This window comes from Solanum verrucosum, unplaced genomic scaffold (assembly GCF_900185275.1).
Source record: "Solanum verrucosum unplaced genomic scaffold, falcon-dt-bn FXZP01000206.1, whole genome shotgun sequence".
In the NCBI taxonomy this organism is placed as follows: domain Eukaryota; kingdom Viridiplantae; phylum Streptophyta; class Magnoliopsida; order Solanales; family Solanaceae; genus Solanum; species Solanum verrucosum.
This window is the reverse complement of record NW_026020104.1, coordinates 1,979,028-1,991,733: the sequence shown is the minus strand read 5'-3', so window position 1 is coordinate 1,991,733 and position 12,706 is coordinate 1,979,028. Positions and strand designations below refer to the sequence as shown.

At 37.3% G+C, this 12,706-nt stretch overlaps 1 protein-coding gene across 1 annotated transcript; it reads right to left on the bottom strand.

Moving 5' to 3' along the window:
• Positions 1-1,603: 1,603 nt before the first annotated feature.
• On the bottom strand, positions 1,604-2,746 carry LOC125825120 (uncharacterized). Its single transcript, XM_049504459.1, has 2 exons — positions 2,385-2,746; positions 1,604-2,129 (listed from the first exon to the last, which is right to left on the bottom strand). Exons 1-2 carry the CDS (start codon positions 2,744-2,746, stop codon positions 1,604-1,606), a joined length of 888 nt encoding a protein of 295 aa, XP_049360416.1.
• Positions 2,747-12,706: the final 9,960 nt, after the last annotated feature.

The following is a 12,706-nucleotide window of genomic DNA, read 5'->3' as shown; positions in this document are numbered from 1 at the left end:
TGAACAAGGAGGAAACTTCAACTCCAACTAAACACACTCAATGTAACACAAGGAAATAGGAACTACATGTAACAACCCATTCATGCATGAGATTCCCATAACTAGTCATGTTCAAGAAGGAATTACCATCTTCTCCTAGTCATAACATGCTCAACATATTCTCATGGAGATCATATGCATTTTATTCTCAAAAAGCATTTTATTCAAGGAGGAATATCTCAACTCCGAACTAAAGCATGTTCATACATTCTTCTCATGAAGTACATTTGACAACTCATATTCAAAGCACTACAAAATGAGGAAAACAATTCACATAAACTCATTTTCTTCCTAAACACAAGTTTTCATGAACGTGCATTATATAAGAAAATCATGGCAACACATAAACACACAATAACCTTGTTAGCTAGGCACACAATCTTCCCCTTGGGAGTAGGCCTATACAAACTCTCCTAAACATCATATATCGCATAACCATAGTAGGAACTACCTTTTCCAACTAAAAGCAAGCTCAACACAACATTATGGAGCGAATAAGCCATTTTATAAAAAGCATACAAAACATGTTCATCAAATCATCTCATGAAGTCAAATATGTCATCATCATACTAAGATGCACAACAATAACATAAGGAGATCATGGAAGTCTTCTAAAACACATATGACTCCCAAAGCATAAAAAAATCTAAAAAGGAACTCTTGGTCTCAAGTTAGAATAGGAATAGAAGAAATGGATGAGGATATCGGGACTCTCAATCAATCTTTCTATCTAAGCATATCATTCTCCCCCTTGGGAGTAAGCCCCTTACTAAGACCTCAAATAATACTCCTTTCAAACCATCCCAAAGCATCATCAAAACTCATTATAACCTTACCGGGTTCTAAAACCAATAGAGGTCTAACAACTATGCATCCAAACCCTACCAAGGTTAACAAGAGTAACTCTATGGGACAAGGAAAATCATGAGACACACATAACATCCAAGACTCCACAATTATGAAAGGAGTCAAGGAGGACTTATCATCTTAAGATAGAGGAGGAATAAAAGGGAATATAAGGATATTGGGACATCTCATTGGCCCTTGGCCTCCCAAATAGCACCCTCAACTAAAATACTTACTAAAATACCACTCCTCAACATTATCATGGAAGCATTTCCTTACTCTTTTATTTCTTAACTTGTCGGTCTAAGATTCCAATTAGTACTTCTAAATTAGAGAGGTTCTCATGTAACTCTATCTCACAAGCAACCTTACCAACACCACTCAAAGTTTCATATGAGCCTACCAAACCGGGACTAAACTTCTGAAGCTCACTACACCTCTTAAGGTGAGAATTTTAAGCCAATCCAAATCATGGACATATAGAACACTCAACTTTTCACATCCATCACATGAGGTGATTATAAACAATGGAGAATTACACTTCTATCCTCTTTTAAAGGAGTCTACTCAGTCAACATCTCTAGGCATCACTTAAACATCAGTATTCATCAAATTCTCCAACACATTATAAAACTCATTATGGCTAAGTTGGATTCTACCAACATACACACATAACCATAATCAAACCCATGTATGCTAAGGACAACACAAAAGCTCATCATGTCCAATTTATCAAGTCACAAAAGACAAGCACTACCAGAATAAAAGTAAGCATGAAACACATACCGGTAGCAACATTAGGAGGACACTCTTGTTCACCTCTAGCTTGAAGAGCATCAGACCTACTTTTCTTCCGTTCTCTTCCCCTAGTGGTAAGTACTGGGCAATCTCTTATTTTGTGGTCACCTCTACCACAACAATAATAACCTTCCATACCGGCTAAACACCTACCATAATTATTCCTTCCATATATTTTGCAAGTAGGCTTAAGTAACACCGATTCACTATTGCTTCCTGTTTTAGGCTTAGGGTTGGACACCCTCTCCCCACTGAACTTTGGGAGAAACTTAGAAAAATCTTGTCCAAAGGACCTCTCAAGAGAAGATTTTTCATCCTCAATCCTCAATCTCTTTCTTTCCCTCAACCCTTCTTCAAGTTTCTCTTTCTCAATTTGGAGAGAAAAAAATCCAAGGTGGGAAGTATTCATATCATAATAAAGCATAGCCATACGCCATTTTTTCCCACTAGATAGGACAAACCCAACACAAACTTACTCATTTCCGACCTAGGGTCGGACACTTAAATTGGAACATACCTAGACAATTGGTTGAACCTTAAGGCATATTCCTCAACATTCATATCACCTTGTATAAGGTTAATGAACTCAAGCACCAAATATTCTCTCATCTCTAGAGGGAAGAACCTATCTATGAAAGCAATCTTGAACTCTTCCCACTCTATGGGACCTTTTCTTACCGGTCTAGCCTCTTTCCACTTACTAAACAAAACTTGAGCAGCCCCCTTGAGTTGATAAGAAGCTAACTCCGCCTTCTCTACGAGACTTCATCTCTTGATGACCCTCTCCCTCTTTGGAGCCATTAAATTCCGGAGGGTTCATCCTCCTAAAATCTCTCACTCTCAAAATAGCCCTAGTCTTTACAGAGTTCACTGGAGCTACCACCACCCGACTCAAATGATCCGTCATAACTTGAGACAACATTAGAAAAACCAACCTAACCTTCTCATTATTCACATTCTCCCCTATAGGGACAATTGGAACTTGGGGAGGAGCTTGGAGGGAAATCTCTTGCTCCACATTGTCTTCCTCATTCCTTTCCACATGAGCCCTTGAAGTAGTCATATCCTGAAAACCATAGGGCACATATTAAGAGAAAGACTTTATAAAGCTAAACTCTAGGGCATGACTTAGAGAATGAAGAAGTGAAGTTTTCCTAACATCCGATAGCCTCCTATTCATAAATGTGGCGCGCTTCACATTTATGAACAAGACTCTACTAGACGTGGTTTGAGACATCCTAAAACCATCCCAAAATCTTGTGCTTTGATACCATGTTTGTCACTACTCAAGCCTACCCCCTAGATGTGACACGGCGTACAAAACTCCGAAATGCCACACACAAGCCTCATACCATATCGTAACATAAGAGCATAGGAAAAAGTGCGGAAATTTAAAACTTTTCTTTACAATCGAAGTCTTTTAGAAAATAAGAGGGAGTCTATGACACTATGTCTCAAACCATCTATAACACTTGAATTAAAACTCTTGAATACAATCTTAGGGACATTTCCCTTACAAAGGTCTAAAACATAAAGAAAGACTTAAAGGACATAATGGTCAAGCCCTCGAATACTATTAGGACTCACCGATCTTCTTCTTCTTGATCTACTATGGTCCTAGCCACGAGGGTAGAAGCCGATATCACCAAACCCTACACTTATAGAAAATGTAGAAATATAGGTTAGCATAAAAATGTACTAAGTATGGAAGCCATGCATAAAAATCCTTAAAACATGCAAAAAGGGACATTTTAGTTGAAACCATGCTATATGCCAATTTTGAACATCATCTTTGAAATAGTTGGAGAATGTAGCTCATAAGACAACTTATGTACAATTCATCATAGCCTAGAGGATATCATCATAATCACAAGCATAGTCTCCAACATAAACATAAGACATATCCCAATCTTCACAAGACATAGTTCACACACATAGTTAAATACCAAGATCGTTTCATCATAATAGAACTATCATATAAGTAACCCTAGGTTATACTTGTGAAATGCATAGATAGGATCCCATAATCCTATCTACACTAAGTATCACTTTTAGGCCACCATGCTCATACTTATCATGCTTTAATCTCATCCATATTCAATAAACATAGACAAGGAAACATTCATGTTCATAGCTCATAACAAGTAAAGTCACTATTAGCAACATTCCATATCATACATGCATAAATTCATATATCTTCATAGCATAATGAAACCACATCATAACCCCATTCATGGTCTACTTATGCAATGCATAAGTGAAGTCCCATACCCCCACTCACAATAAGTAGAAGTCATAAGTATAGTTCATGTTCATAATTCATATAAAGCATACATTAACTCATAATCATCATTTCATAAGAGAAACATACCTCGCTCACTCTCAAATCCTACTTGTGCAATGCATGAATGAAGTCTCATACCCCCATTCATACTAAGTAGAACATCTTGAGGAACCATAGTACATAACTCATGTTCTTGTTCATAGTTCATGTTTATTTTTCATGTCATGGTTCATATTCTTGTCATGTAGGGAAATTTCCTTAACCGACATAGACCATGTTGAGCTACATGGAATCCGATGTCATTCCCCCACACCAAAAGAGGTGTCCTACTTTCCTAAGGTAGAACTAGTTTATTCTCTTAAGTGGATCCACTAGCTAAAGACCTATGTGTGCACATAGTTATGGGATAAGGAGATTGATACTAGAAACCTGGACTGACTGAGATAAAATATTTCCATTTCATGAGATAACTGTTTTGGGAAGCCAGACTAACTGGCGTAAAAAGAACCCATTGGGAAGTCGGACTAACTAGCATAAAAGCTTCCATCTCACTTTCATATCCACTCGGTGCTAAGCATAATTCCTTTTAAGTTCATGTTAAGTCTTGACTTAAGTTCATGTTTATGGAAGGGTGACTTAATTTAATCCAATACAACATCATGATATATCTTATATATTCATTAGGTGAGAATGACCTTTCAACCTTATAATCATTAATATGTGAGTAAACCTTTCACATCATATTCATAGTGTGTTCATGAGAATAGCCTTTCAATCAACACAACAACATCATCATAGTCCTAGATATTTCATGCATAGTCATGTGTAAGGGTATGGGGAGAATGATCTTTCAACAATACCACAATTACACAATAGTCATAGGATCTTCACTTTCTAAGTGAATCATGAGCTCATACACAATTCTTATCAACATGTACAAACCCTCATAATTTTCCCTTCAAGGGCTATGAATCAACTCAACCCAAACATCTAGAATTACTACATTAGATAAGGGGAATATCATGATTCAATAACTCAATCAACACCTTAGTCACATCATAGTCATGTTCATGCATGGGGTGTGAGTGTGTGTGTGATTGTCCTTTCAATGACACAATAACAACATTATCATCATAGACACTTCACTCTCAAAGTGTTCATAAAACATGCACATAATATCATAATTATTAATACCCCTCATATCTTGCATTAAAGGATCATGTTAAGTCAACATATCTAGCATTCACCACATGAGACATAAATATAGACATAACTTTAGTACATTATTCATTCCATGCATAAACTCATATACTCATATTATAGGCTATGTAAATGAAGTCCTTTAACAATAATGCCATATACAATTCAACATACATAATATCTTCCTTCTTTAAGCCTTAACATCCTTAACTTATTCATATTAGATTTTACCATAAAGCCCTAGAAGTCATCCTCATGCTACAAGCCTTACTCTCAAGAAATACCTCACATGATCATTATTTATACCTAATTCTCAAGGTAATCCAACTACATGCTAAATTATTAATCAATTATAATCATATGGCATCATATAAAATCAATCAATATAGACATAATCTATTCATGTACTTCCTTAATCAGTCAACCCACATCATAATTTCACAACTTGGTAAATATGGGGGATTAATGGGTTCATGGAGGGATTTAATCATAAATCAACAATAAATAATCAATTCAATCATAATCCATTATAAATCAATCATTTAAAATGTTTTGAAAGAGAACCCATGACTTAGATTGAAACCATAGCTTTTGGGGGAAATTGGAAGCTTTGAAATCAAGTTTTAAAGGGACTCTATGGGTGAAGGCTACCCATAGATGAAAAGCCACCATACCTTATGAAGATTTCCTCACGAAATTGAAGAGAAAGGCTGCTCCTTGAATCCTAAACTTGACCTTGTTCTTTTTCTTCAATGAAGTTTTAGAGAGAAAATATTTGGAGAGGAGGTGGTTTCTATTTTGTGCTTTGGGAATTATGAAGTGTAAAAGGGTAAATTAATAGTTTTAAATACCTTATATAGGTCTAAATAATCTAAATAAACCGACTTGACCTCCTAATAATTAACCTATGAATTTACCATCATGCCCCTCACTTGGCCGAGCTTGGGGCAGATTGCAGGTGTGATTCACGCCCACCTGACCCACAGACCGTCAGTGGACTCACGCCCCGTCCTGCTGGTTTGTGGGTGGTGGGTGTAACTCACTTTTCTAGGCCTTGACCCATGAGGCACCCCCACGAGGGGTGGATGGACCTATGCCCCGTAGGTCCCATCAGTAGGTCTTAACCTTTTGGCAGCTTGGGCAGTTTTGGGGAGCTTTGGCGGTTAGCCTTTAGGGTCCTCCTCAAGGACCCCTTGGTCGGTCCTTGGTGAGTCGTACCTTGACGTTTAACTCCAAAACCCCTCAACCTAAGCCGGAGAACCATTTTACAACATAAAACCCCACATCAAACTCAACAACACACTCGTAAGGCTCTAGTTTCACCTACTAGTTTTCCGAGGTATTACACATATACATCAGACTCCATGTTTAGCTCACTTGGTGTATGTTGGTTAATAGTAGCTCCCACAGTCAGACTCTTAGTTCATTTGACCACGTTTTCAGCATTTATATCGGTATACAGTTCAATATGTTATCTTCATGATTTGTACTTAGTTATTGCATTCAGTTTAGTTTTTCAGTTATATTTCAGTATCTATATCTCTGCCCAGATTCCATCATTGCTCAGTTATATATTGTTCAATTTATATATCATTTATTCAGCTTAGTATCTATATCACGCATGCTCAATACATTCCAAGTACTAACGCATACTCTGCTACATCCTTTCATGTTGTAGGTTCAAGTACTCAGCATCCAAATCACGCTTAAATCGATTCTCAGTCCATATTCAACAGCTTCAGTGGTGCGTCCTCATATTCCTAGGACAACAAACAAGGTTTCATTTTAGTCTTTGCTTTCAATTTTCATTTTTGTTAGAGTTAGCTGGGGCATGTCCCAACAACTCAACTCAGTTAGAGGCTTTTCAGACATAGTAGTAGATTCAGCTTGAGTTGTTAAGTGGTTGTTTCAGTTATCACCAAACTCTTAGTATGTTTTATATATTCAGACTAGTGGGTTTTTCCCCACTTCATATACCCATTGTTTTTACTTCCGTATAGTACATGTTTTATTCAGTGACCTTTATAGTATGCTTATGATATGCCAGACACATGGTTAGCTTGGGGTCAATCGTGATCCTAGGTCCCGTGTTACGTAAAGGGGTGGCCTCGGGGAGTGACATATTCTTATGAGATTTATATATTAAAATGTATAACTAGATTCTTACCATTTTGAAGACTATGAATATGTTTATGCTTATGTATATTCTCCATTGGGAGTTGAATTAAGACCGAGTTAGACTAGCAACAATGGTTAGATAACTATGTGCCCCCATCGGTATGTACCAATTGAACATTAGCTAGTGGATACACTTTTGCTCATGATTATGGTCCCTACTTTAGCAAGTAAGATACTCTCTTTACGGTATGGAAGAAGTACACTAAACTTCATGTTATAACTCACATGGTTTATGTCGGTTAACGGTATCTCCCACAAAGCTTTATGACATTCTCAAGGACTTTTGTTATGATTATTTTTTAAAGAATAATGCATGACCTTGTGCTATATTTTTATGAAATCATACAATTAGATTTATATTATGTTACTTGGTCATTGCATTATCATATTTTCATACTTATTATGTTATACTTATGCATCGTTTCCCATATTCAGTACATTTCGAGTGCTGATCGCATACATATTTGTGCCTATATTGTTTTTATAATGTAGGTTCTGATGCACATCACTCAGGCTGCGGTTAGTATTGGATCCTATTCGTGTTGTTTTAGATTGGTGAATCTTCATGGTTCAAGGGTATACCACATATGTTTATTTTATGTCACCCAAACTTCATTTTTTCATATTGTTCAAGTGAGTTAGGTCTTGTACTAGTCACTTATTATGTAGTACAGGCTTTTTGTCAGACATAGTATGTTCCACATTTATGGTCTTTGTAATCTGATTTTGGTATCATCTTGAGTTGAGCTCTTGCGACTTATATTCTATTTTTTATGATTCTTTTTGTTATGTTGTTATCTTAGTGTCATGCTATTCCATGTGGTTCATTTAAAATATTTTGGGAAATCTATTCACCATGTTACCTTAAGGGGTAGTCTTGGGTCATGACATGTTGGATGAGATACCATGTCTAGTATGAATACTAACTCTGTTTGCATGGTACACTAACAATGTTAGTATGGGTTCCTTAGAGAACCATGTATGTGCATTATGGTTTCATGAGTGAACTAGGTTTACCTTTTTATACTGTGATGTATGTATGTTGGATCCTTGAGTGGTTTGAGTTACTATAAAGGTGATTTGGACTCAAGTATAATTTATATGTGATCATGTGAGACATGTTTCATGTGTATGTAACTCAAGATAACAACGGGGAGTTTGGGATATGTATTACTTATGGTTATATGAAATGTACTTGTTTTGCTATGTTATGGTTACTAGATCAGATAGATGACTGAGGCATGGTGCACGGTTAGTGTTGGGACTGACTATGGTTGTTCAGTGTTTAGAGCATGTCTGCTAATGGGGATTTGAGTAAAGAGGGACAAGTTGATCTAAGGTGCCAGTTTCAGGTGTTGTTCCTAAAGGGTTATGGTGTTGGCATGAGAACTTAAGGTAGAGGATGAACTTGTTGAGCATTTAAGGATAGTTTTGTCAATCCTAAAGGATCGTCAATTGTTTGCTAAGTGTAGCAAGTGTGAGTTTTGGTTGAGGTCCATTGCTTTTCTTGTCCATATTAGCTCTAGTGATGGTATTTAAGTTGATCCTAAGAAGACCAAGGTAGTTAAGAACTATCCTAGATCTCTATCAGCTTTAGATATACAGAGTTTCTTGTGTTTGGCCGGTTACTATAGAAGGTTTGTGGAAGGATTTTCCTCTATTGCTTTTTCTTTGACGACGTTGACTAAAAAAAAAGGTGAAATTTCTATGGTCGAAAGCTTATGAGAAGAGTTACCAAGAATTGAAAGATAGACTTACTTCAGTCCCTATTTTTACATTACCAGAAGGATCATATGGTTGTGTAATTTATTGCGATGCTTTATGGATTGGTCTTGGTTGTGTTGCAACATGGGAAAGTTATTGCTTATGCTTTGAGGCAACTGAAGGTGCATGAAAAGAATTAACCGATTCATGACTTGGAGTTACCAGCGGTGGTGTTTGCCTTAAAGATTTGGAGACATTACCTATATGGTGTTTATGTGGATGTGTTCACCGATGATAAGAACTTGAAATACGTGTACACCCAAAATGACTTAAATATTCACTAAAGAAGATAAATTGAGTTATTGAAACATTACGACATGAGTGTCATTTATCATTTTGGTAACGCAAATGTGGTGGCCAATGCTCTTATCGATGATGGTAAGACAGAGCTAGCTTGCAATGTTCAAAGGTTGGCCCAATTGGGTGTTCGCTTAGTTGATTCCAATGAAGGTGGTGTGTTTGTTCAAATGGTTGAGAATGATCTCTTATTTTAGATGTGAAGGTTAAGTAAGATCTTGATCCAATTATTGTTGATTTGAAGAATTTGGTTTCCAAAAAAACCATTGAGGCTTTCTCCAAAGGGGGATATAGAGTTCTTCATTTCCAAGATCAATTATTTAATATTGATGAGTTGAGGAATTAGATTTTGGTGGAAACTCACAGTTCTCGATATTCTATTCACCCAGGAGCTACCGAGATGTAACGTGATTTGAGGGAAGTATATTAGTGGAATGAGATGAAGAAGGATATCGCAGAATTTGTAGCTAAGTTTCCTAATTGTCAACAAGTGAAAGTTGAGCATAAGAAACTAGGTGGTTTGGCTTAAGACATTAGCATTCCTACTTGGAAGTGGGAAGACTTGAATATGGACTTCATTACGGGTTTAACTTGTAGTCATCATTAATATGACTCAATTTGGGTTATTAAGGACCGGATGATGAAGTCGGCTCATTTCTTTCGGTGAAGACTTCAGTTTCAACCGAAGACTATGCTAAGCTTTATATTCGTAAAATTGTTAGGTTGCATGGGTTGCCTTTATCTATTATCTCTGATCGTGGTATGCAATTTACATCTCAGTTTTGAAAGTCGTTTCAGAAAGGTCTTAGTACTCAAGTGAAGCTTAGTATGATGTTTCATCCCCAGACCAATGGGCTAGCTGACTATACTATTTAGACTTTTGAGAATATGTTAAGAACTTGTGTGATTTACTTTAAAGGTTATTGGGATGATCACTTGCCTTTAATTGAGTTTTCTTATAATAATATCTATCCCTTAAGTATCCAAATGGCTCTATTTGAGACTATCTATGGTAGGAGATGTAGGTCTCCTATCGATTGGTTTGAAGTTGGTGAGGTCGCTTTGATAGGGCTCGAGTTCATGCATGAAACTATATAGAAGGTTCGACTTATTCGTGAAAGGTTGAAAATGGTTCAAAGTTAAGAAAAGTCTTATACCGATGTGAGAAGAAAAGAACTTTAATTCGATGTTGATGATTGGGTTCTTTTTAAAAATCTCACCTATGAAGGGTGTGATGAGGTTTGGAAAGAAGGAGAAGCTTAGTGACCGTTATGTGGATCCATATAAGATTTTAAAGCGTATTGGCAAAGTAGCCTATAAATTAGAGTTACTGATTTGGCATTGCTACATCCGGTATTCTATGTTTCATTGTTGAAAACTTGACCGACGTCTATAATGTCATTGGAAAGTTTTGGATTTAATAATAGTCCCTCCTATGAAGATGTTACGGTTGAAATTTTGGATCATCTAATTTGGAAACTGAGAAATAAAGAAGTTGCTTCCGTAAAAGTTCTTTGGAGGAATCAATTAGTTGAGGGTACTTCTTGGAAGGACAAAGATGATATGGTGTCCAAGTATTCTAATCTCTTTCCCTTTACTCATATTCTAGCTTCAGATATTAAGTTCCGTATGGTTCATTCTTTGGATTCATGCGTTTTAGTAATTCCATGTTTCCATATGCATGCATGTTCATGAAGCCTTGTTTTAAGTTTATGCTTTAGCTTGGAGTACGTTACTCCTTGTTTATGTTCATTTTGATGTGATTTGCATTCATGTTGATTTATTAGATCTCTCTATGTACTCTTTTATCATTAGCTTGAGTCCCACTCGAACATGCATGCATATGGAACATTGAAAAGTTGAATTAGACAGGAAAGGTTGAATTTTTGGTACTGATGTTGTAACACCTCAGAAAAAAGACTTGGAATTTTCAACTGAAACATGTGAACCGCGGAAGGGTTCACGAGCCGTGATCAGGACCACGGTCCGTTACCCCAAACGTGGCTCACACCCTCCCAAAAGAGGTGGACAATAGGATCCTTCACGGGCCGTGGATCCCCACACGACCCGTGGGAAGGCTCGTGGAAGTGAGACAGAGCCATCAGGGCTCAGGCATCAGATCACGGAGCCCACCACGTGCCGTGGTCTTGATGACGAGCCATGGATGGGTTCGTCGTCCTAAACCAGTAAACCCCCACCCTAACTGAAGGACCACAGTGGCCTTCATGGTCCATGGTATTGTTGGTGGAAGGGACCTCCCAAAACGAGTAGACCATGGCCAAGAACCACGACCCAGTTGATGGGCCGTGGTCCCAACGACGGACCATTAGTGGCTTCGTGGTTGGCCTCCATCTACTTTTAAGTCAGGGTCGTTTTGGTCTATTCCCCTATGCTTTGGACATTTAAACAAAGTTGTTTTTCATCTAAAATAAGTCGATTTACTCAGTTTAAGCCTAACATTCTAGTTAGAACCTACCCTAAACGATTAATCACCAAAACCCAGAGCGAAAAGAGAAGAAAGAGGCGTTAGTTCCCAAGAACAGGCAAGAGGTGTTCTTTAAGTTTCAGACCCAAAATCGAAGGATTTCTCTATGAATTTCATCACCATGTATGGGGGATTTCACTAGTGGGTTCCTTTCATCCACTAGGTCCCTAGAATTTAGTCATAATCTTGATTCTCTATATCTTGTTTAGACCTAGGGTTTCTCAAACCTTAGGTATTGTCATGATTTAGTTGTTGTAGTATCCTAAATCGAATTAGCTTGTTTCTTGGAAAGTTTACTTATTTCCTAGCATGAAACTCAGAACCCTAGTTATGTATATTCTCTTAGTTCATGAATTACACTTGCTAGGTCAGTTAAATAGATAAACATGCTCCAGTTTCGAATGTTTCATTATCAGTACTTAAATATTGCATTCTCAGATTTCCATGTCAGAATATTAAGCTATCAAGTATTTCAGTTATGTTGTATCATACACATTTCCAGTTGGGAGTAGGCTTAGCACCAAGTTGGACTAGGGTTCAGCCTACCCTCATAGTCCCAGAACTACCTACCCCTGTAGGAGTATAACTCCCCTCTGTGGGAATCAGATTTAGTGATCATGCCAATCATGCCTTTAAACCCCTGGAAGGGTATAGTGGTTCCTCTCGATGAGGCATATACATCAGACTCCACATTTAGCTCACGTGGTTTTATGTCAGTTAGTAGTAGCTCCCATAGTCAGACTCTAGTTAATTTGACCAGGTTTTCAGTTTATACTGCAGTATTCAGTCTCAATATGTTATATTCATAATCCGAA